The sequence below is a fragment of the Cucurbita moschata genome, unplaced genomic scaffold (assembly GCF_002738365.1).
Source record: "Cucurbita moschata cultivar Rifu unplaced genomic scaffold, Cmos_1.0 Cmo_Scf00015, whole genome shotgun sequence".
Lineage (NCBI taxonomy): Eukaryota > Viridiplantae > Streptophyta > Magnoliopsida > Cucurbitales > Cucurbitaceae > Cucurbita > Cucurbita moschata.
Window position 1 is genome coordinate 3770001 of NW_019268531.1, and position 23378 is coordinate 3793378.

Consider the following 23378-nt stretch of genomic DNA (forward strand, 5'->3'; position numbering starts at 1 on the left):
AAAAAAAAAAAAAAAAAAAAAAAAAAAAAAAAAAAAAAAAAAAAAAAAAAAAAAAAAAAAAAGTTTAATATAAATGAAGAGGAACTGGTGGTCTACTTTCTTTTAAGATCCCAGGAAGAGAAACCAAACGCCTCTGGTGGCGCGTGGGCGGCGAGTGGAGGAGACGCGGCGGCCAGTGAAGAGTGGGCGGCGGCGGCGGCGGTGGTGGCTGGGAAATGGGTTCTCGAGAGAGAAAGAAAGCAGCAGCTTCGTCTCTGAATCATCACAAGTCTAAAGAATTTCGTGCCTCCACAAGCTCTAGTGCTGTACTTCCTTATAACCTTACAAATTTCATGCTTTTCATTTGAAAATTTTCTAAATTTTGTTTATCGATCGAATCGAATCTCGGTTTCGTCCATTTAAAATCACGAACAAACACCGTGTTCGTTTCGAAATTTCTCTCGTTCTATCAAATTTTCACATCAGTTTTGATTCAATTCGATTGATTTATATCTAAAGTCGAGCAACTTCACCCCTTTCCTTTACACATATTCTACTCGTACCCTTCACCTTTCGGGTATTTTCCAACAAAAATCAAGTTTTTTTATTATTTTTTTTTAATTTTATGAGACGGGATTTGATCATGTGCAGGTGGTGAACGTGGAGAATTTAGAGAGAGGATTTCTAATAAACGTGTTTTCAGAAAGGAATTCACCGGGATTATTGGTTCAGATTCTAGAAGCCTTTGAAAAACTAGGACTTGAAGTTCTCGATGCAGACGTGTCTTGTTCTGATTGTTTTCAACTTCAAGCTGTTGGAGAAGAGGTCGGTTTAGTCTCTTTAATATCACGAGTTAAAATATAAATTTTTGAAATCAAAATTGTCGTTTTTTGACGTACGAAGATCGATATGTATAATATTTTGGATGGTTTTTGGCAGAATGAAGGCACCAAAATCATAAAGGCTCAAGTGGTGAAAAATGCAGTGAAGCAAGCAATCAAGGAATGGAGTGAAAGTAATGGGCAAGCATAAATTATATATATTACCATTTTTTATTTTCCCTATTTTTATTTTATTTTATTTTATTTTTCTCCCTTTTTTTTCCCAACATTATATAAAAAAAATTCAATAAAAAAATCATTTAAATTACTCGACTCGAATCAATTTTTATATAAATACAATTTAATTTTAATATAACGAATCAAATTTTATCAAATTCGGATTCTTAATTTAATTAAGTGTTACAATTTTCGCTAACTTATTCACAAATTTTAATATAAAACAATATAAAAATCTTCATAAACTGCTAATTTCATTAATATAAAGAAAAATAGCTCTAAATTATTTCTCTCTCAAATTTTATCAATAATTATTGAATATATAAGAGATTTTCTTATTTCCGTGGCATTTTTTAAAAAAATTAAAGAATTATATATTTTAATATTGAAAAATAAGAAACTCGAGTGAGTAACTTTTAATAATATATTTGTAACAATTTATAAATTTGTATTCGTTAATTATAGGTCACTTTACTGTAAATCTAGACTAATACTCATAGTGGAATAAATTGTGTCTATGAATATAATTATTATAGGTAAGTTTAAGGAGCCGTTCATAATTACAGTTGAGTTAAAAACCCATTTTATCCCTTTAAGAACTACTCATGAACAATTTATTCATGATTCAATGAAAAATAGTAAATTTTATCTTGTGAAATTATTTTGAAACTCTCTGGGCCCAAAAGGGTAAACATGTTGATTCAACTATAAAAGTCATTTTTGGTTCAGACAAATCAAGTAGGCACGAGTTTTATTACTCACTCTAGATTAAAATTGAGTCACATATGACCATCGCATAAAATATTTATCTTCTTAAAACTACAAGATTTCATGTGCGTGTTTTTTAACAAATAAAAATTAATTAGAATGTTGAAGAAATTTGTGCTCGGAATTGTAGTGACTCAAAACAAAAATTGGGTCTCGAACACGATCAGATTGCTCTAGGTCACTACCACACCCGTCTGGTAATGCACCATATACTTTTAATCAATATATTAGATATAAATTTAATTTATTTTTTTTTAGGTCTAATAAATCTCCCATTTTTAATTTTTAATTTTTAATTTAATAAGAAAAAATATGAAAAGAAAAAACAAAGGTGGGGGCAAAATAGGAATGCAATGGGAAAAAACACAAATGGGCCAATAGAACCGGTCCAATAATCTATCTATTTGAGATAGGCCCATATATTGATATCTGTATCCAATCCAAATGGGCCTGGTCCAACATTATAAATAGTTAATTGGGCTTTGTTAACACTTTGGGCCGTCTCACCAATTGACTTGTTGAGTGCTCCCCCGGTTTTCTGATACAGGCGGAGGAAATCCAAGCATTTCCGTTGGCTGCCGGCAAACAAGAAACAGCGGTGGTTTTTTTCTTCTTCGTCAACAAAGAATCAAGGGAGAGGATCCGTCTCAGTTTTTTATAAAGGAGAAGCTTCATTAATCATGGATGCTACACAAAACTTCAGTGTTCTGTTTCAAACGATTTGGTTGAGAGGCTGTTGTTTGACCATCAGGGAGAAGAATTCGAGAGAGATAACGAACGATTGTAATGTGGAGGAGTTTCGTACTGACGAGAAGATGCATTTCAACTTCTGCTTCGAAGGCTCCTAGTCTCGGATGGTTCGATCATGTGAAACCGGCTCCGAAGGATCCAATCATCGGTGTTACGGAGGCTTTCTTGGCTGATTCGAGCCCTAACAAGATCAACCTTGGAGTGGTAATGAACTAACTCTGTTATTTCTTTGATCGCGGTGTTTATTTGGAGTTCATGGAATATTTTCGTGATTTTCATCCTTGAAGGGAGCTTATCGGGACGATGAGGGGAAACCGGTTGTGCTTCAATGTGTTAGGGATGCTGAATCGAAAATTTCCGGGAGCGAGTTTTTGTAAGTTCCAGTGCTTTGTTTAGATGGAAAAACTTGCGAGGTTTAGTTTTCTGGTTTGCTGAGTCTTGCATTTATTTTCTTTACAATTTTAGAGAGTCAATTTCTGCTGCGGTGAGTTCAACATTTGTGGAGGAGAGTGTTAAGTTGATTTATGGAAAGGATTCAGATGTTATCAAGAAACGGAGATTTGCTGGACTTCAGGCACTTTCTGGAACTGGAGCATGCCGACTGTTTGCTGAATTTCAGAGGCATTTCCATCCCGATGTTCCAATTTTCTTGCCTGAACCAACTTGGTCTAAGTAAGTCCCTGTTTATGGTCCAATTTTCTCAATATTTCTCTTTCACTCTCTCTTAAATTTACTACTGACCTGCAGCCACCACAACATTTGGCGAGATGCTCAAGTGCCAGTGAGATCCTACCGCTACTATCATCCGGATTCTAAGGGTTTAAATTTTGGAGCATTCATGGATGATATCAAGGTATGATCGAAAATTTTCTAAGATTTCTATCTAAATCCCCAGTATTCATTTTAGTGTTCGTTTTTAGTTTGTCAATGATTATTTAACATAATTTTGAATTCATCTTAAATTCAAATCTGACCTGCTTCAAGTATTTGTGTGGATTTATACTCAAGAGTTTAATGTTTGTTATATGTCTGTTACGTTCTTATTTGATGTAGAATGCCCCAGAAAGTTCTTTCTTCCTGCTCCATCCTTGTGCTCACAACCCAACTGGCGTCGACCCAACGGATGAACAATGGCGAGAAATTTCAAATCAGTTGATGGTAGTTGCTAAGAATTTGATGGTCCAATTCAACCATTGCATGATTATTGTAGAGAATGATATGACTTAATTCTAACTTTGCCTGCCAGGTGAAACATCACTTTCCCTTCTTTGACATGGCGTATCAAGGTTTTGCCAGTGGAGATCTTGAAGAGGATGCCAAAGCTATACGGCTATTTCATGAAGATGGACATTTAGTTGGATGTGCTCAATCCTTCGCCAAGAATATGGGTTTATATGGACACCGGGTTGGTTGTCTAAGGTTAGTTTATATTGACTGAACTTTAGATTGTTATCAATAAGAAGAGGATATTGGGTAGTGTAAAGTAATTGTCTTGTGCTATTAATGGAAGTACTCATAAAATGACAAGAATTTTATAACATGGATATTCTCAATTACATTTAAGAAGAGAGAGAAATGTTTGATCACTTGGTCCAAGCAACATGGTGTGTTTGAACACTTCCTAATGATTGCATTTTGGTCCATATAGATCGTTTATTTATGGTCTTTTTTTTCTCTGTTAAGTTTAAACCCATGAAGTTCGCAAATTTGAACTTTTCGCCTCTTGGTCGATGACATATGTTGAGCTATGCCCAAGTTAATTAACTTTTAATTGTGGTTTAGCCATCGTGTAAATACATGATAATTGAGTCCTTGATTTTTGTTGGTAGTGAGGCATATAAATAGACAAATAATTGATTTTTTTTTTTTTTTGTTTTTTCTTGCAATTAGGCATATAAATAGACAAATAGTTGAGTTAAGCTGATTGTCCAATCAAAATATTAATTAAAAACTTAACTCAAAGGCTTAATTTTATATTTTAAAATATGAAAAAAACTAAATTGGGTTACAAAAATCAAAATACTGAGGTAAAGTGTATTGAAGCTCGTTCCATTTTAAGGAATTATCCCTTTGGCATGCCCATAATTCTGGTAAATTTGGGTTTATAAGCTATGAGATAGGATAGGAGTTAGCATGGTCTTAACTCTTGGGGCCTTTATCTTATTTTTTGAATGGGTTGCATCAAATTTAGATCTTGACCTCTGCCTCTTGCCTGTTAGAATTCTTACATTACATCTCTTAACTCAAATTTCCCCCAATTTCAAGTGTTCTTGGCAAAGATCAACAGCAAGCGATGATAGTAAGATCTCAGCTTCAGCGACTGGCCAGAGCAATGTATAGCAGCCCTCCCATTCATGGTGTGTTATTAGTCTCAACAATCTTGAGTGATCCACTTCTGAAAGCTGAATGGATTGAAGAACTGAAGGTAATGGATGAATAATTTTGTACCTTCTTGATTGATTCCTTGGAGGATACTGATTCTGATGTGCTTTTGATCCTCCTGCATTTTTAAGGTCATGGCTGATCGCATTCGATCTATGAGAGCTAGTTTATTTGATAACCTTGAGAAATTGAATTCTCCTCTCAATTGGGACCACGTAGTCAAGCAGGTCAGTTATGAGTTTGATATTACAATCTTGGCTAAGTTGCATTTCTATTCCTCAATATCCTTGTTTTTAGAACTCTTATTATCATTGCATTCTAAAGTATGATCTCGTTGACCCATATGCCATTACATTAAAATAAGACGATATCATAAAAATTCATCCGTCACATTCTGGGTTTTTTCATTACAATGATGGTAGTATATGGAGATTTGAACCCTCGACCTTAACGAAAAGTGTGAGAATCCCACATTAGTTGGGGAGGAGAACAAACACTCTTTATAAGGGTGGAAACCTTTCCCTAGCAAATGTGTGTTAATGCCTTGAGGGGAAGCCCGAAAGGGAAAGCCTAAAGAGGACAATATTTGCTAGTGGTGGGCTTGGGCTTATGCCGTTACAAATGGTATTAGGGTCAGATACTGGACGATGTGTCAGCGGAGGCTGTTTCCCGAAGGATGTTGGCCCCGAAGGGGGGTGAATTTTGTGGGAGTCCCACATCGATTGGAGAAATAAACAAGTGTTAGGGATGACGCTGGGCCCCGAAGGGAAGTGGATTGTGAGAATCCCACGTTGGTTGGAGAGAAGAATGAAACACCCTTTAGAACGATGTGGAAACCTTTCACTGGCAGACGCTCTTTAAAGCCTTGAAAGGAAGCTCGAAAGGGAAAGCCGAAAGAGGACAATATTTGCTAGCGGTGGGCTTAGGCCGTTACAAAAAAGAGTTCGTGCTAACTGAGTTACACTAATCTTGGTGTCATATTCTGGATTTTTGTTTCATTGGTTTACAAGAATGACATCTTGTAAATTAGATTGATGAGACTTTATAAGATATTGAGAGATCATATGAGCATATTGGTCAAAACTATTGAAACATGATTCTGTTCAAGATGTTTAATATTTATGTATTGACATTATTGTAACATGATGTAGGTTGGAATGTTTTGCTATTCTGGATTGAACTGCGAGCAGATTGATCAGCTGGCGACAGATTTTCATATATACATGACTCGGGATGGACGTATGAGGTACCTCTAACAACATTACTAAACTAAAAAAAACATCATTTTCGTCCTTATACTTTGAATTTTATTCAATTTTAATCAGTATCTTCTTATATTTTTTTAAAAAATTAATAGGGACTATTAGACATTTGAAAGTATAGAGAATTAAGATAGAAAAGTTTCAAATACATGGATCAAAATAGTATTTTAACGGAAAAAAAAACAATTATTCACTTACGATTGTGGTTTTTGGGGCAGCATGGCAGGTGTGACGACAAGAAACGTAAGCTATATAGCGAGTGCAATGCATCAAGTGAGTAATTACGATCCAGAGTCTTTAAATGTCTCCAATGTTAGTTTTTAGTGGCTTCAACGTAAGAATAGTTCAATTGATTAGGTTTAGTGTCTTACTGTTCAAATCTTCCTATTCTCAATTGTATAGCTCAGCCAATCAAACAATCACACACGTCTTGAATGATATTTATTGTTAAAAAATAAAAACAAAACATATAAAGGATATTCATATAATTTAACCTAGAATTAAATTTAGAAGATAATATTTAATATAAAAAAAAACGTAAAATTGAAATGTAATAAAATTAATGAAGAGGTTGATGTAGTTAAAAGTGTGTGGGACCAAAATAAATTTAAGCGATGGAAGGAATATATGATATTATGGGTATAAATGAATGTCTGATAAGACGTGCGGTGGGTCCTGCCTCAAATTTATCAACCATACCAACTAATTTAATTTACCAAATTCAAAAATTCATTCTTATAATATATTTATAAATCATCAAATTATTTACATTATTATCCACCAAATATTAGGTTCAGTATAATTAATTATTATTAATAATTCAATTATGAACGTGACGTGGAAATCAACTTAAGAGAAAGTATGAAACGGAAACTCATTTCTAAACTCATGATTCGAATCACCCTATTAGAGGTTTGATCAATACCACTTGAATGATTCTAGTATGCAAGTTTTAAACGCAGAATTTGCAAAGATATGCAAGTTTTAAACGCAGAATTTGCAAAGAAATTCGGAGCTAAAAAGTGAAATTCTATTTTTTTTTAAATTAAAAAAATGTGATGTCTCTAATTAAAGAAAAGAAGGTTTTATATAGTTAGTAAGAAATACTCGTAAAAACAAGTAAATATTTAAATTATAATTAAATAGTGCAATTAATAAAATGTGCTTATTAGTCATCGGACTAGTTCCATATTTACTTGAGTTCATTAAATGCAACGTAAGGTGCATTTAATGTATCTCTTTCTTGAAGCTCAACTTTGCACAACATATAAGGGAGGTCTCTAACGTCTTCTAGAATTTTCTTTGATGAGCTCACCATAGCTTGAATATCAGTGTACTGGGTTTGTTGTAGCTTTTTGGCTCTCGTCCTTATAGTTTGACCTTAAGATATGTAAATTCCTTGATCGTGGTTTATATAAGAATGTGTTTAGTAAAAAATCGTGTATAATTATTATTTTATAATATCATACCATTTACAATATAATATATTATATTATATGTAAATCAACAACAAGTACTATATTTTAAAGCATAAATATACCTTTTAAATTTAAAATGTGTTTATTTTAAAATGTGGTTTTCAGTTTATCATCTTAAAGTTATTTTTGGATAATCCACCTTGGATGTTTTTTTTAAAAAAAAAATTAATTAAAACCTTTTCTTACCGTTTCTTATTTATTAGAATTTAAGGTTAAAATATTAATTTGATTATATTCTATTACAAATTTAGTTTTTGAACTTAAAATTAGTAAATAATAATAATTTTCAGATAAAAAAGAACAATTGTGAACCTATAAAGATAATGCTATTATTTAAAAAAATAAATATTTGTAGAAATTATTTTAAAATATATTGAAAGTACACCAATTAAAATTTTAAATTTGAAAGCACATGGAATCTAAAATCAGTTTGTAAGCTTGAAGTTATTAATTTTTTTCCAAATATGTAGGAGTACGAAAATTAAAATTTTCTGCCATATTCACATAAATAGTATTTAATTGAAATATTGGATATTGAAAATTTAGAAAGGATCAAGTTTTAATTAAATATGTTGATGGTAACATATACCTATTTTCTTGGATTTACATCAAATTTGTAGGAAGAATCTTTGTATGAATCTATTTATTATTGCATCTCAAAAAATAAGTATTAAAATAGGCGAACATGTGGGATCCTGCATTGGTAGGAGAGGGGAACGAACATTTTTTTTTATAAGGATATAAAAATCTCTCTCTTAGTAGACGCGTTTTAAAAATATGAGGCTGACGACAATATATAACGAATCAAATGAGACAATATCTAACGGCAGTGGACTTGAATTATTACACAATAAGTATAATTTGAGTGAAAGAGCGTTAATATTGAATATTATTTTAATTTATTGTCGAGAAAATATTTAATAAAATAAATAGTTAGTGGTTTGAGTAGCTTTGGTGCCACTTTTTTGTTCTTGGGTTTTTATATTCTTATTTATTTATTTTACTTATTTTTCGTTTGCTTTTGTTTTGCTTCACTCAAATTCTAAGCTTTCGCCTTTCCTTATTTTATAATTTTTCTATCATATTATTTGTCTCATTTTTGTAGTTATTGGCTTTTTTTTTTTTCAAAACAAAAAAGGGTTTATGAGGAAAAAAAAAAAGTTTGACCATTTTATTTGGGAGAAAAATTGTAATTTTTATCGTTAAAATGAATATAATTCAACGATCATGCTTGTCCAAAGCATGTTGCTTATGGCCGCATGACAGATGTCCTAGTCTTGCTTGTTCGGGTCTGCTGACAGGGACGTCAACCAATTGAGTGGGGGAAGATGTCACAGTCATGCATGTTCAAGGCGTGTTGTCAATGGCCGTATGACAGATATCCTGGTCTTATTTGTCCAAGACGTGTTGTCCATGGTTGTCTGTTCCAAACCCCTTTTACATGCTTTCATCCTACATAGGTCTTTACCATTCTATATTGTGTCACCAAAATCATGTCTACACGCTACAATGCCTCAAAATGTATTATAGAGGATATGACTAGTTGTCAGCTTTTTCTTACTTCATAGTTATATATAGTAAACTGTTCTTGTTGCTATTTTGCTTCCATTCCAATATAACACCATTTCCAATTTCTCAAATTTTGCTTTCAAAACTCTCTTTCGAAATCTCTCTGCCTCCGTTTTCTAAAACTTTATTCTTGAGCTAGGGCCAGAGGTTCGAGCATACGTCGATTGACCGTAGGCAACACAAGAACAATTGATATATATTTTTTTTAGATAAAAAAATGTAGAGTAAAAAGAATTTAGAATTTAGATTATATTAATGATAATTATTTTTAAAAATTTTTAAAATATTAATGAATTTTTTTTGAAAGTTTAAAGAATATTTTTTTAAAAAACTTCTAATTATTTCCATATTAATAGTATTTTTTAAAAATTAAGTCAATTTTTTAAACTGTTTAATGATATTTTATATAATTTAGTTTTTTTTTTTTCACTCGGAAAGAATCTCCCACTCACAGGTAAGTTTTATCCATGGTAAAATTAAATTTCTAAAAAAATGGTAAAAGTAAAAGTAAAAAAGATATACAAGGGAAAAAATATTTCTAATAAAAAATAATTAGTCTTAAAAAAGATGATTAGTTTTATTATTATTATTATTATTATTATTATTATTTTTACAAATTTTCAACCAACCCCTTTGGCCTTATCGATACCATACATTAAATGAACATAACAATTATTCTAAAGATTTACTCCGATTAAGATTCCGATTCCGATTCAGATTCAGAACCAGCGAAGATTGTCAATCTCACCGCCGCTCATCTACCGATTCCGAAACAAAGCACTGAGCCGGAGGCCGCCGCATCCTCTCCCTCCTTCGAACGCGAGACTCCGAGCGCAAACCGCCGCGCCGAACGGCGTCCGGCGAACTTCGCACCGACGGCCGAGTCGAACGTCGATCCGAAAGACGGCAATGACGCCGATTTAGAAACCGGCGGCGTCAACAGATCGAGTTTCCTCTTGTGATTGAAGAAGATATGGAAAAGAGAGAGCGATTTGGAGCGGTTTTTTGGCGGTTTTTGAAGAGAATGAGAAAAGTAAGAAGGAGGAGGAGTGAGAGGAGGAGTTAGATCATCGGAAAATCGGTGAAGAGGCGTACCTGGCTGAGACTCCCAAACGAAAGGAACAGCACCGGCCAATCCGCCATAGTAGATTCTTGAAGAGTGATTGGCTCTGGAACTTTCTCTGGTGAGAAGCTTGGAGAAGAATTTGTCGTTGTGCTTGAATTGAAGCGATTTCGGAGGATAATCGGAGGTTTCACAGAGCATAATTGTAAGTTTTCTGAAACGGAATCTCTGAATTTGCGATCTGATCTCTGCGTGTTCTGTTGAGGGAGGCCATTGTTTAGGGTCCCCTCAACTCTGTATATATGTGCCTCTCTACACGCCCTGTGGTCCCCACCTACAAAAAGCCCCTTTTTCTTTTTTTCTTTTTTATTTATATAAATAATTCAAATTACAAAAAATTAAAACACTTTTCGGATCTAAATTATTTGTTTTTTTTTTTAATTTCATTTTATATATTTAAAATGATCAAATTCATTAATTAATATTTGGAAAATATATTAAATTAAAAATATAAAATTTCAAAATTTAAATAATAATAATAAAAAAAAAAAAAAAATTATTAATGTTTTCAAAGGGCTTATAAAATATAAAAAGTTTTTGAGTTTGAAGACGTTTTATTATTATTTTGTTATTATAGTAAAAAAAAATAGAAAATATTTCTTTGGATACAAAAATTAATTTATCACATTTTCATAAATTTGAGTAATTTTTTTTTTATCATCTCTATTTATTATTATCGACTTATTTAGTAAGAATTATCTAAATTAATTCAAAACCATATAATTATAACTTTAGGTTTTTAATCACTTTCAATCTTTATTTCTCATTGGGTTACACAAATAAATAAATAAATATGATATAATTTAATAATTATATGGAATTATCAGTACTTAAAATAATAATTTATATTTCATGAGTGACTTAATAATTTTTTAATTGATTGACCAAGATCAATAATAATATTTGAAATATGGTGACATTTTTAGTTTTGTAGTTGAAAAGTAGGTAAATAATATATATAATTTTTATATGAATTAGTTGAAGGATTAAAAAAACTCTACCAACTTAAAATTATTATCAATATAAAACAATATCAGATACTATCATCACTTAAACTTAATTTTTATTTAAATAATTCATAACTAATTCATAACCGTACAAAATCAGATCGAAAATAATATATCTACGTTCAATAGTTCTCGTAGTTAAGATAATCTAGACGAACTTCGGTATAGCACTTCATCATTATTAAAAAAAGGGTGATTTAATTATTTTTGTTGATGATATTCGTAGCGGTCGCATTATGAATTATGGGAATGTTTGAAATTTTGAAGAAAGGACCCGACAAGATCTTTGGGAATCAACCTTATCCTTTTAAATTGGGCCGACACGTTTTATTAACTAAAGGCCCACTAACTTCCATTTCAATGCTTGCTTTGTATACTGGGCCAGCCCAAATTCTATGTAGATTGCAACTCTTTTGGGCTCTGACTGCGTCATTATGGCCATTAATGTATATTTAATAAATTTTTTAATTTTTAATTCTATGGTAAATAGGCTCCTCACAAATTCATAGTTTTAAACAATTATTTGATTTATTGGATATAAATTTTAATTTTATGTATGTGAATTAAAAAAAAAAAAGAAAATTTAAAGAGTAAATATGTAATTAACAAAAAAAAAAAAACAAATATTATATATATATATATATAAATCATACATCGATTGGATAGAAAAACGAAACATTTTTTTTTTTGTAAGGGTGTGGAAATCTTTTCCTACTAAATGTGTTTAAAAAACTGTGAGACTTGAGATGTTACAAATGGTATCAGGTTCGGTCAGTAGATGTTGGACTCTAACAAATGGTATTAAGTCCAGTCACCAGACGGTGCGAGACACTAGTCGGAGTAGAGTGGGACCTTCTCTGCTAGGTCAAATTACTAGATGTCGAGCTGTTACATATGATATCAGGTCCAGTTACCGGACGATGCAAGACACTGATTAGTGTATGGTGAGGCCTTCTACCATATAAGGTATAGTCACTAGATACTAGGCTTTTACAAATGATATTAGGTCTAGTTACCAGACAGTGCGAGTCACTAGTTGGAGTAGAGCAGGACTTACTCCAATATTAGGTACGGTCACCATATGCCTAGTTGTTACAAGTGATATCAAGTACATTCACAAGCGGGTGGGGGGCACTGATCATAGTAGGGCGGGACATTTTCCTGTATCAGGTCCAGTCACCGGACATTGCAAGACATTGAGCGAAGTAGGGAGAGACCTTCAACGCATCAGGTACAGACACTAGATGTTGAACTGTTACAAAATGATATTTGGTCCATTCATTAGACAGTACGAAGCATCATCGGAATAGGGCAGGACCTTCTCCAGTATCAGGTTTAGTGATCAGACGCTAGACTGTTGCAAATAGTATCAGATCCAATCATCGAGCAGTGGGTCGGTAGATTTTCAATCACGTGAAAATGGAACTAATTGGAAAAAGGAAAAGAAAAACAGCAAAATTGTAAAGAAAAGAAGGGTGAGAGAGAGAGAGAGAGAGAGGTCGACCATTTCGTTTTCCGTCTCTCTCGTCTCGCTCTGCAAAAGGACTGTACACACTGCACCGTACTTCCTTCTCTGTACCTGCTTCTTATGCTTTTCTCTCTGCCTTCCCTCTTCTTCAAAAAATCAAACCAGACGCCATTCCTTCTTCCTTCCCTCCATTTATTCCTCTTCATTTCACCATAAACCAAGAGTTTGGAGCTCTGCTTTCAATGCTGCATCATCTTGCCTTCCTAAGGTATTCTCCGTTTTTAGAATGTAGGTAGTTTTGCAGCAGCAGCAGCAGCAGAAAAACTCTATTCAGAGTTTCATCCCGGGGTGCAGATTTGAGAGCAGTGAGATTCTTGTGTTCGGGAAGTGGAATGGGGAAAACCGGTGACGGCGGCGATATGGAGAACGACGGTGGGGTTAGGGCGGAGATTGATACTTCGGCGCCGTTCGAATCGGTGAAAGAGGCGGTCAGTAGGTTTGGTGGAAGCGGCTTTTGGAAACCCTCTCACAGTCAAGGTCACAGTCACAGCCACAGTCACAGCCATTGTCACAGCCAGCCATCCGAACATGAGGTTTCTTCCTTCCACCTCTGAATGTAGATTTTGTTTAGGGAAAACGATGTCGTTTATTTTGGAATTCTATGAACTCTAGTTAAATAGACAATTTCGATCAAGAGCTTGTGTTAGAAATATCTCTGCAAATTTTGGCATTGTTATGTATAGTGACTTTTCTTGTTTTTTTGTTGTTGGTTTATTTTTGTTGTATCCTGTAGGTATTGATTCGAGCTATTTATATGTTTTTTAGCCTGTTTGTAGATAGGATGAAACTAGAGGCCTCATTTCAAGTTTTTGTTTTCAATTTCAATTTCAGCTATGAAACTAGAGGGTTCAGAATTGGTTGGTTGGGTTTAGCTTTAAAGGATGAACTCATGTTTGTTCCTCGGGTTTGTCAAGCTTGGAGTCGATTGGATAAATCCATGAGTTTCAATACTTTCTCACCCCCAAATTCACCTCTGACATGGTTTTCTTAAGCCTATGCTGCCTCAACTTAGACTCAAAGCATAGGTTTCATCATACTAAGTTTTCAGAACCCTCCAAGTGTTCACATTTTCAAGCCTAAGATGCCAAACAGACACTCTTATGGGTGTTTGAGCTGAGAGTTTGGGCTTTGTTGAGTTTCATATTGGCTTAAGAAACCCAACCCATGTTTGTCTCGGGCATTTGTCGAGCCTTGAGTTAGTTGAACAAACCTATAAGTTTCTGCACTTCCTAAAACTACTCCCTTGCATGATTTTCCTTAGGATTCCCTAAACTAGGTTTTCAAGCCCAGGCTTCTTAGTCCCTCTATTGTTTTTCTTAAGCTTTATGTTACCAGATGTCACGGTCATACTTGTCTAAGGCGTGATTGTCCATGATCGTATGTCCATTGCATGCCAAAACTCTTGCCTTGTATCACTTTATTGCTTTCCTTTAATGCTTTCATGATGTATTTTCTAAGTTTTTGACGTTTCGGCAAAATCATGTCTACGATGGGTAGACATGAAATACCCTAGAATGTAATATAGGGGGGTGACCAGTAGTCAACTCCTCCTACCTAGATTTTGTATGACCATTTGACGATATCACGTCTAGGCTTGCCAGACCTGAATTGCCTCAAAATGTACTATAGAGGGGATGCGACTAGTTGTCAAATTCTCCCTGCCCTAAAAGTTATATGCTAATTAAGTCATTGTGCTGCCTTTTGCTTGTAGTTATATAACGTTGCTTTCAATCTTTCTTTCAACCTTGCTTTCAAACTCCCCTTTCGAAAATTTCTTTGCGTCCGTTTTCTAAAACCTTCTCCTCAAAAAAGGGTCAGAGGCTTGAGCATACGTTGCCCTGTTCTAGGCGATGCGATCCCAAGTTGGCTTGACTCACTCAGTATTGAGAGTGAGTGACGCACAATCGTAATAATCCGCTGCTAAAAAAAGTACGATTGTGACACTAGGCTTGATTCTGAATCTGCTCCCTTAATGTTCGTTGGAGCTGGAAATGCTGTTTGCAACCTCTCCTTATAGACTTGTGGTGTCCCTGAAACGATTGTAAAAGATTTATCATTGTGTTTGTTTTTATTCAGAAAATAACACTGTCTGCTTCTCTCAAGAATCAAAGGCAATCTGTTTAACTGGTTTTTATTTGTATTATATTCAGATATTGTATAATATATGGCCTACACGGACATCCAGCGCTGACTAATGTAGAATTAAGTGTACCATGACTTGTTTGCTAATCAATCTGGTATGTCTTCTTTTTTCTTCTTCATCATTAGCATGATAAGGACGAGGTCGACATTGACATTACAATACTGGAGAAGCAGGCAAAGAACATGGAGAGTGATTTGATTGTCAAGGAAAGGGAGACCCTGGAAGTCTTAAAAGAACTCGAAGCGACCAAGAAGATTGTGGAAGATTTGAAACAGAAGCTGCAGAAAGAAGCATTTGAAGTTAGTGCGACTCGGGAAGCGACGAGAGGTGATATGAATGTAACTGCTGCTAAAGAAGCAGTTAACGAAAACGTCGGGCCCGACGGTCAAGGTCAGAATGTGCAAATATCCCCTCCAGCACCTGGTTTAATTCTTATGGAACTGGAACAGGCCAAGCTAAATCTTACTAGGACGACTGGTGAAATTGCTGATATTCGAGCTTCTGTTGAATATTTTAACAAGAAATTAGAGAAAGAAAGAACTGGACTCGAGAAAACTCGAGAGAGGTTAGCTCAGAATTCGTCTAATATATCTGCCCTTGAGGAAGAGCTAAACCAAACAAAACTGAAGTTACAAGTGCTAAAAGATGCTGAGGCAAAAGGGTTTCCAGATAACCCTCTAGAGAATTCAAAGGAGCTGCAAGAATTATGTTCCGAGGCCGAAAAGTTTAAGAAAATGAGGGAAGCAGCCACACTAGAAGTTTCAAGAACAGAATTTGAGATTAAACAGAACAAGGCCATGCTAAAAACAGCTCAAGTCAAGTTGGTTGCAGCCAGGAAAATGAAGGAAGCTGCTAGAGCAGCAGAAGCTGTTGCTCTCTCTGATATCATAATCTTGACAAAGCACGGAAATCCATCGAGTGATTTTTCACTAACTCGTGGAGACGAAAGCGTAACTCTTTCGTCGGAGGAATATTCTACTCTTACTCTTAAAGCTTGTGAAGCTAAAGAACAATGCAGAAAGAGAGTTACAGACATGATGCAACTAGTTGAAGCTGCTAACACATCAAAAATGGACATCTTGAATCAGGCAGAGAAAGCTTCTGAAGAACTTGAAACAAGTAAAAGGGTATTGGAAGCCGCTATGAGCAGGGTGGATGATGCAAATCAGGGAAAGCTAGCAGTCGAAGAAGCGCTTCGCAAATGGAGGTCAGAGCACGGTCAGAAACGGCGTACGGTTCAAAGCTCTACCAAGTTTAAGAATGCTTGTCCTTCTCACTTCAAAAGAGATTCTAGGATACTTGATGTGAATGAAGTGAGCATGGTCAGTGATGAACCAACGCCTGTCTTGAAGCCAACTCTTTCGATTGGACAGATACTAAGCAGGAAGCTACTACCTCCCGACGAATTCGAAACGCCAACTCTCCCTGAGAAAAGCTCAGTTAAGAGAAAGATGTCACTTGGTCAGATGCTCAGCAAACAAAGTGGTGATGTTTCCTCCTTAAAGAAGGCTGAAAATAGCCAGAAGCAGACATTTGGAAAGCGAAAGAAGTCGGGATTCGCTCGGTTTACTCTGCTGTTGGCGAAACGGAGTAAAAGGAAGAAGAAAGCTGCAGTTGTTAAGAAGTAACCAGCTAGTTTAGTCTAAGTTTGATCAAAAGATCATCATCCATAGCTGGTCTCTGAGTACTTTCTCTTGTATCTTCTCTCCCAGGTCTTACTTTAGGATGTTGTTTATATTTTGGATAGTTTGTAGATGGCTGTGCCTTATATATCTTGTTCTTGATCCTTAAGGATTGTTATTACCTCAGTGCAAAGATCACAGCTGAAATGCAGTTTTTAGAGTTCTTGCCATTTCAGCTTTGTTGATTGATGGGATATTACAATGGTGTGAGCCCTTTTTCTAACGTATGCATTTTAAAATCTTGAGCGGAAGCTCGGAAGAGAATGCCGAAAAAGGACAATACCTACTAGCAGTGGGCTTGGACTGTTACAAATGGTATTAGAGCCAGACACCGAGTGGTGTGCCAGTGAGGACATTGGGTTCCAAAGGGGGGGAGTGGATTGTGACATCCCATATTGAATGGAGAGAGGAACGAGTACCTGAGAGGACGCTAGGCCTCGAAGGAGGGTGAATTGTGAGATCACACATTGATTGGAGAGGAGAACGAAACATTCGAAACATTTGTTACAAGTGTGTGGAAACCTCTCCCTCTTAAATGCGTTTTAAAACCTTGAGGGGAAGCTCGGAAGAGCCGACATCAGTTAGAGAGGGAAACGAAACATTCGTTATAAGGGTGTGGAAACCTCTCCTTGTCAAATGCGTTCTACCTCTCCCTGTCAAATGCGTTTTACAATCTGGAGGGAAGTGTGGAAACCTCTCCCTGTCAAATGAGTGTGGAAACCTCTCCTTGTCAAATGCGTTCTACCTCTCCCTGTCAAATGCGTTTTACAATCTGGAGGGAAGTGTGGAAACCTCTCCCTGTCAAATGAGTGTGGAAACCTCTCCCTGTTAAATGCGATTACAACGTTAAATAATTTTCATGGTTAAAATTATTTGTAATTTAATATTCTAAAAAAAAAAAAAAAATGGATGACTTTTAGATTCTAAAAACTGGATACAATCTGAAACTATAAATTAGGAATTGCAAAGAGCCATATTGAATAGAATGCTCCGAGTTTCAACCAACATTAGAGGAATCAATTCTATCGTCTCTTTCGGGCGCTTCTGAACAGGGAAGCAGAGCCTGGCTGTCTAAGCAAGGTATGTATTTCTCTGCAATCTGATTTATATTCTATTGGTAATCGACAATTCTTTATCCTGCGCGCTGAGAAATCGTGTGCAGAAGAAGATTTTACGATCATCGGTGGTTCAAATTTCAGAGAATCGATATCTTTTTCTTCGTTTTCTTGGGGTTTTTTTTTCTTCTCCCCGCCCTTTCTCTGCTTCTCTTAACTTTAGCCCCTGCATATGATCGGCGCATGGCTTTTATAACCCTCTGTCGCTTGTTCTATTTGTAATTTGTCCTTATTTCATTGGCGTCTGTATGCAATGTCTTTTAATTTCATTGTCGCTGTTCGTCAGTAGATTCAATGTTTTGTTGGATTGAAATCCTTAAATGAATTGAGAAACGTTGACCGTAAAATCACCATCGGTTCATTTTTTTCGTTTTCTTTACAGGAATTAGGCGCTATGGATTTGAGGTTTGGGATTGTTTTCCTTCTTGTGGTGGGTGTTGCTTGGGATTGTGATGCTAGAAACCTGGCTTCATTTGGTAATTCCTTTTTGCTTACTTTTTCACTATCAGATGGCAATTTGATCAATGTTTCTGGTTGTTGCTTAGAATTGGCAAAGGACATGTTTCAATTTCGGCTCTGATCTTATTGCAACCTCAATTTGATCGCGTCAAGTCCTCATCGTCCCTGATGAAAATTGTTGTGCAAAATATGGAAAATTAAGAATATTTTGCCTTGAAGTTTAATGAATTGAAAATTTATGTAACAACAAGAAGTCATTTCTGGGTGGGGAGAGTTACTTACTATGGGTCAAATCACAAGAAGTGAGTAAGCTTTTGTTTAATTTGGTGGATCTGTCTATTTCATCAATTTAAATTTAAGAAATTAAGAATTTCCAACTCAATGAACAAAATCTATTTTATGCCATATCATTTTCTCCATAAATTTTAATGTGATGGCAAATCTTTGATCGAAAAAACTAATACATAAAGGATGAAGTTGAAACTTCTAAAAGCTTTGGAACAGAATTATAAGATAGTCTAAACTCTAGAGACTAAATGATGTATAATTCAATGGTTCTGGTTATGTATCCTGATTCCCGGTTCTTTTACGAGTACTCGTCTTTTAGAATTCCATCAAATATAAGCATCGTGTGAAGATGATTTTCATTTTGAAAACGCATTCAATATGCTGTTTCGAATGATATTTTATCGCCCCAGAGTAGTTACCATTTCTTCCTTTTCAGATTCTGAGTTAAGCTACCTGAAGCAAGGGAAGGACGTTGAGGCTTTATCTGAAGCTTCCAGCAAGCCAAAGGTATGTGAACTTTGTGAGAGCTTGGTCAGTCAGGCAGTTGAGTATCTTGCAGAAAACCAGACCCAGAGTGAGATTATTCGTATTCTCCGACAAACCTGTGCCGTGGTGGGTTTGTTCAAGGAGGAGGTATGACTGCATGTTACTCATACAACTTTTTATTACATGAATCTGCATAAGCGTGCTTTTGAAAATGAAGAAAACCTTTATCGATTTCTAGCCAATTCTATTAGTATCAATTAGGGACAGAACGAATAGAATTTGCTGTTATTAATATTATGTTATCCTTGAATCAACTTTCAGTGCGTCAGTCTGGTAGATAGCTATGTTCCTCTCTTCTTCTCAGAGGCTTCCTCAATTGAACCTGCTAGCATCTGCCAGTCGGTCCGATTCTGTGAGCAAGTTACAGTAATCTCCTCGCAGATTCAGGAACATAGCTGTGAATTCTGTCATCAGACCATTTCAAAAATATTGGATAAGTTGAAAGATCCTGACACACAGGTTTGATATTACACATTCTGCTAGATATGCTTGTTAGATGAACACAACTCTCCACAATGGTATGATATTGTCCACTTTGAGCATAAGCTCTCGTGGCTTTGCTTTGGGCTTCCCCAAAAAGGCCTCACCCCAGTGGAGATAGTATTCCTTGATTATAAATCCATGATCATTCCCTAAATTAGCCGATGTGGGACTTTCATCCAACAATGCTTACAATGGAAGTCTATTATGGTGTTCGAAAAAACATAGATGGAGACAATCTGCAACTTGAAAATAGTGATTCGTAATATGCACAAGGGTAATTGAATTACATATATGTATTCATGGTAGTGTCAAAACTTACCAAAAGTTCTATAGTTGTTAATAAACATATGTATATATACATACATACACACATACATACACATATATATATATATATATATCTCTGGAGGATGGTAGTTTCTTAGAATTTTTTTTTTGTTTGTGAACGTGTTGCATTCTCTTGGCTATGAACTAAGGGGATATGTCTTGTGTACTGAACGTTCGAAACATACTGCTTTGCTTTCTGTGTAACAGGTAGAGATACTCCAGGCGCTTCTGAATATATGCGACTCTTTGGGGAAACGTGCAAAAGAGGTATGGAGAAATTTTGAAGTGCTTACGATATTTTATGGTTGTTCTGTTTGAGAATAGTAAAAAGCAAATATGGTTCATGTCTCTATGTCTATTCCCTATCGTTGTCAGCCTCACGGTTTTAAAATGCATCTACTAGGAAGAGGTTTTCACACCTTAATAAGAAATGCTTTTTTTCCCTCTTCAACCGATATGGGATCTCACAATATTAGTTAGAGAAAAGAGGATTATTGGGAAAAGGCACTAAAGCATGTGCCTTAGTGAAGGCGTCTTGCTTCTTTGAAGTGAGGCTCGGTAGGTGGGCTTTGCCCAAACATGCTTTTTAATTGCTCAGGTACGATCTATTAGATACAAAATTAATAGTTTAATATTTTATTATACACAAAAATCAAATTTGTCTAATAGATTCATTAATTAAAAGAATATACATGGTTCAATAACATTTTTAACCACTTTGAAGTTCATGTAAAATTGAAAGTTCTTAACCTATTAGTTACTTTCAAAAAGTCTAGAGAACTATTAGACCATATTAAGCCTTCCCTATTCCCCATCGTTGTCAGCCTCACGGTTTTAAAATGCATCTACTAGGAAGAGGTTTTCACACCTTAATAAGAAATGCTTTTTTTCCCTCTTCAACCGATATGGGATCTCACAATATTAGTTAGAGAAAAGAGGATTATTGGGAAAAGGCACTAAAGCATGTGCCTTAGTGAAGGCGTCTTGCTTCTTTGAAGTGAGGCTCGGTAGGTGGGCTTTGCCCAAACATGCTTTTTAATTGCTCAGGTACGATCTATTAGATACAAAATTAATAGTTTAATATTTTATTATACACAAAAATCAAATTTGTCTAATAGATTCATTAATTAAAAGAATATACATGGTTCAATAACATTTTTAACCACTTTGAAGTTCATGTAAAATTGAAAGTTCTTAACCTATTAGTTACTTTCAAAAAGTCTAGAGAACTATTAGACCATATTAAGCCTTCCCTATTCCCCATCGTTGTCAGCCTCACGGTTTTAAAATGCATCTACTAGGAAGAGGTTTTCACACCTTAATAAGAAATGCTTTTTTTCCCTCTTCAACCGATATGGGATCTCACAATATTAGTTAGAGAAAAGAGGATAAGAAATGCTTTTTTTCCCTCTTCAACCGATATGGGATCTCACAATATTAGTTAGAGAAAAGAGGATTATTGGGAAAAGGCTTCCCTCTTCAACCGATATGGGATCTCACAATATTAGTTAGAGAAAAGAGGATTATTGGGAAAAGGCGCTAAAGCATGTGCCTTAGTGAAGGCGTCTTGCTTCTTTGAAGTGAGGCTCGGTAGGTGGGCTTTGCCCAAACATGCTTTTTAATTGCTCAGGTACGATCTATTAGATACAAAATTAATAGTTTAATATTTTATTATACACAAAAATCAAATTTGTCTAATAGATTCATTAATTAAAAGAATATACATGGTTCAATAACATTTTTAACCACTTTGAAGTTCATGTAAAATTGAAAGTTCTTAACCTATTAGTTACTTTCAAAAAGTCTAGAGAACCATTAGACCATATTAAGCCTTCCACGAGGAAGGCTGGAACATAGGACTCCTGATATTATTTCTAAATATCCCCAAATCTTTACCTTCAGCTTTCCATTATTATATATGTATATATATATATATGTATGTATGTATATATTTGGTTATTGTTAGTAGAAATTAGCTTTATCACTGTGATTCTCTCATCCAATCATGCTTACAATTTCTCACACAAACTATCACCCAAAGAACCATATCATTTAACCCATCAATAATTGACATGAGACAATCGACTCCGACTGCATGTCAATCAATGATCAATATGTTACTCTAACATTGCGACATTTTCCATCGTTGAGCAGTGCAAGAAACTGGTATTTGAATATGGGCCTCTGATTCTAGCCAACTCGGAGAAAATTCTAGAACAAACAGATATTTGCAAAGCAATTCATGCTTGTACGGGCATAGCTGGTGGTGACAAGGCCATATCATCTGTTGGAACTGTGTCTTCGCTTGCCGACGCTTGAACTCGCACACCAAACACAATGGGGGGATCTACATGTCATGTCAGAACGAAAACGGGTAAGGAAGTTACTTTTTCTTTGCCCCTCTCTGTCTTCTTGTGAATCTAATATGATACAATCTTTTCCCATGGATGGTCTGTGTTATCATGTACATTGATCTGTGGATATGTATGATTGGCTGTTGGCTGTTGCAATATTGAGTAAAGAATCATTCTACTTTGTTTGTGGCTGTTCAATTTGAATTGTTGATTGAATGATTAAGTGTATTGAAACTTCTAAAGTCTTGTCTAAGCCCTGGAATTTTGATGCTTTGCTTGAATTGGAAGTTGATGTCCTCTTGCTTTTTAACCCTTGTGGTTTGCTGTCATTTAGCCGTTTGAACTTTGGATTAGGGGAATAAATAATAATGTGAGATGATGAGAAAAAGGCAATAATTAAAGACGTGTTGTTGGTCGATCGGGCTCCGTATTTCAAGTTCGTTATCCTAACCGTCTCCTCTGCTCCACTGGGAGCCTGACCCTTTCTTTGATCCTATATAGGCTCCTCAACTCTCTATAGCTTTAGCTGCTCGGTGTAATAGCTTGCTTCTCGGGTGACTCGCACCTCGGGTAGTGCGACTGAGCCGGATGGATCCTGACCTTTATGTTGGGTGCTTAGTATATTTTGATATTAGTTTGTTAGATAAAGAGTAATGATGTAAAATTTTTATTTTTATTTGATGAATTTAATTTTAAAGTTGAATAAATTAAATTTATGGCTCAATTTATATTTACATAAATAAATAATTTAATCAACCTCTATAAGCCACGCAATTCTTAGAAAACTTGCCGTGGAGGGTATAGAAGTAAAGTGACCATTCTAAAGACGCCACCAGTAAACAACTAAAAAAGTGACGCGTGTGGCTGGAACTGGGGCGGCGGCTGTTACCGAATGCGACGGCGATGCGGTGGGCAGTTCGACTTGGAACTTGGATGCATCACTGTCCTACTTGTCGTTCAGTGATTGGTACGGGTCAGGGAGTTAGGTGACAGCCGTTGTGAGCCAATCAAGTACATACCCCACACTCTCGTATCTTCTTTGCCAAGTATTTAGCCTCTCCATTTTATACTCTAATT

General features: G+C 35.3%; 5 protein-coding genes across 7 annotated transcripts; 4 read left to right on the forward strand and 1 right to left on the reverse strand.

The window, feature by feature from the left end:
• Positions 1-90: 90 nt before the first annotated feature.
• Positions 91-6658, forward strand: LOC111453864 (aspartate aminotransferase, mitochondrial-like). Of its 2 annotated transcripts, none has more exons than XM_023095143.1 (13): positions 91-300; positions 631-804; positions 919-994; positions 2353-2759; positions 2843-2928; positions 3021-3227; positions 3303-3408; positions 3609-3713; positions 3802-3974; positions 4821-4980; positions 5069-5164; positions 6089-6183; positions 6418-6658. In XM_023095143.1, the coding sequence occupies exons 4-13, from the start codon at positions 2592-2594 to the stop codon at positions 6521-6523; spliced, it is 1302 nt and encodes a 433-aa protein (XP_022950911.1). In that variant the 5' UTR covers positions 91-300; positions 631-804; positions 919-994; positions 2353-2591; the 3' UTR covers positions 6524-6658. The 2 variants fall into 2 exon arrangements, with proteins under 2 accessions (XP_022950911.1, XP_022950910.1); XM_023095142.1 differs by having other exon boundaries at positions 93-305.
• LOC111453491 lies at positions 216-1011 on the forward strand. Its single transcript, XM_023094607.1, has 3 exons — positions 216-305; positions 631-804; positions 919-1011. The coding sequence occupies exons 1-3, from the start codon at positions 216-218 to the stop codon at positions 1009-1011; spliced, it is 357 nt and encodes a 118-aa protein (XP_022950375.1).
• A 3146-nt stretch (positions 6659-9804) lies between the features above and the next one.
• LOC111453495 lies at positions 9805-10477 on the reverse strand. Its single transcript, XM_023094612.1, has 2 exons — positions 10342-10477; positions 9805-10201 (listed from the first exon to the last, which is right to left on the reverse strand). Exons 1-2 carry the CDS (start codon positions 10387-10389, stop codon positions 10001-10003), a joined length of 249 nt encoding a protein of 82 aa, XP_022950380.1. The 5' UTR covers positions 10390-10477; the 3' UTR covers positions 9805-10000.
• Positions 10478-12861: 2384 nt separating this feature from the next.
• LOC111453867 (WEB family protein At2g38370-like) lies at positions 12862-16901 on the forward strand. Of its 2 annotated transcripts, XM_023095148.1 has the most exons (3): positions 12862-13112; positions 13199-13437; positions 15173-16901. In XM_023095148.1, exons 2-3 carry the CDS (start codon positions 13237-13239, stop codon positions 16673-16675), a joined length of 1704 nt encoding a protein of 567 aa, XP_022950916.1. In that variant the 5' UTR covers positions 12862-13112; positions 13199-13236; the 3' UTR covers positions 16676-16901. The 2 variants fall into 2 exon arrangements, with proteins under 2 accessions (XP_022950916.1, XP_022950915.1); XM_023095147.1 differs by having other exon boundaries at positions 12862-13437.
• A 772-nt stretch (positions 16902-17673) lies between these two features.
• On the forward strand, positions 17674-22582 carry LOC111452990 (proactivator polypeptide-like 1). The gene is made up of 6 exons (XM_023093900.1): positions 17674-17809; positions 18227-18320; positions 19028-19224; positions 19399-19596; positions 20155-20214; positions 22102-22582. Exons 2-6 carry the CDS (start codon positions 18239-18241, stop codon positions 22264-22266), a joined length of 702 nt encoding a protein of 233 aa, XP_022949668.1. The 5' UTR covers positions 17674-17809; positions 18227-18238; the 3' UTR covers positions 22267-22582.
• Positions 22583-23378: the final 796 nt, after the last annotated feature.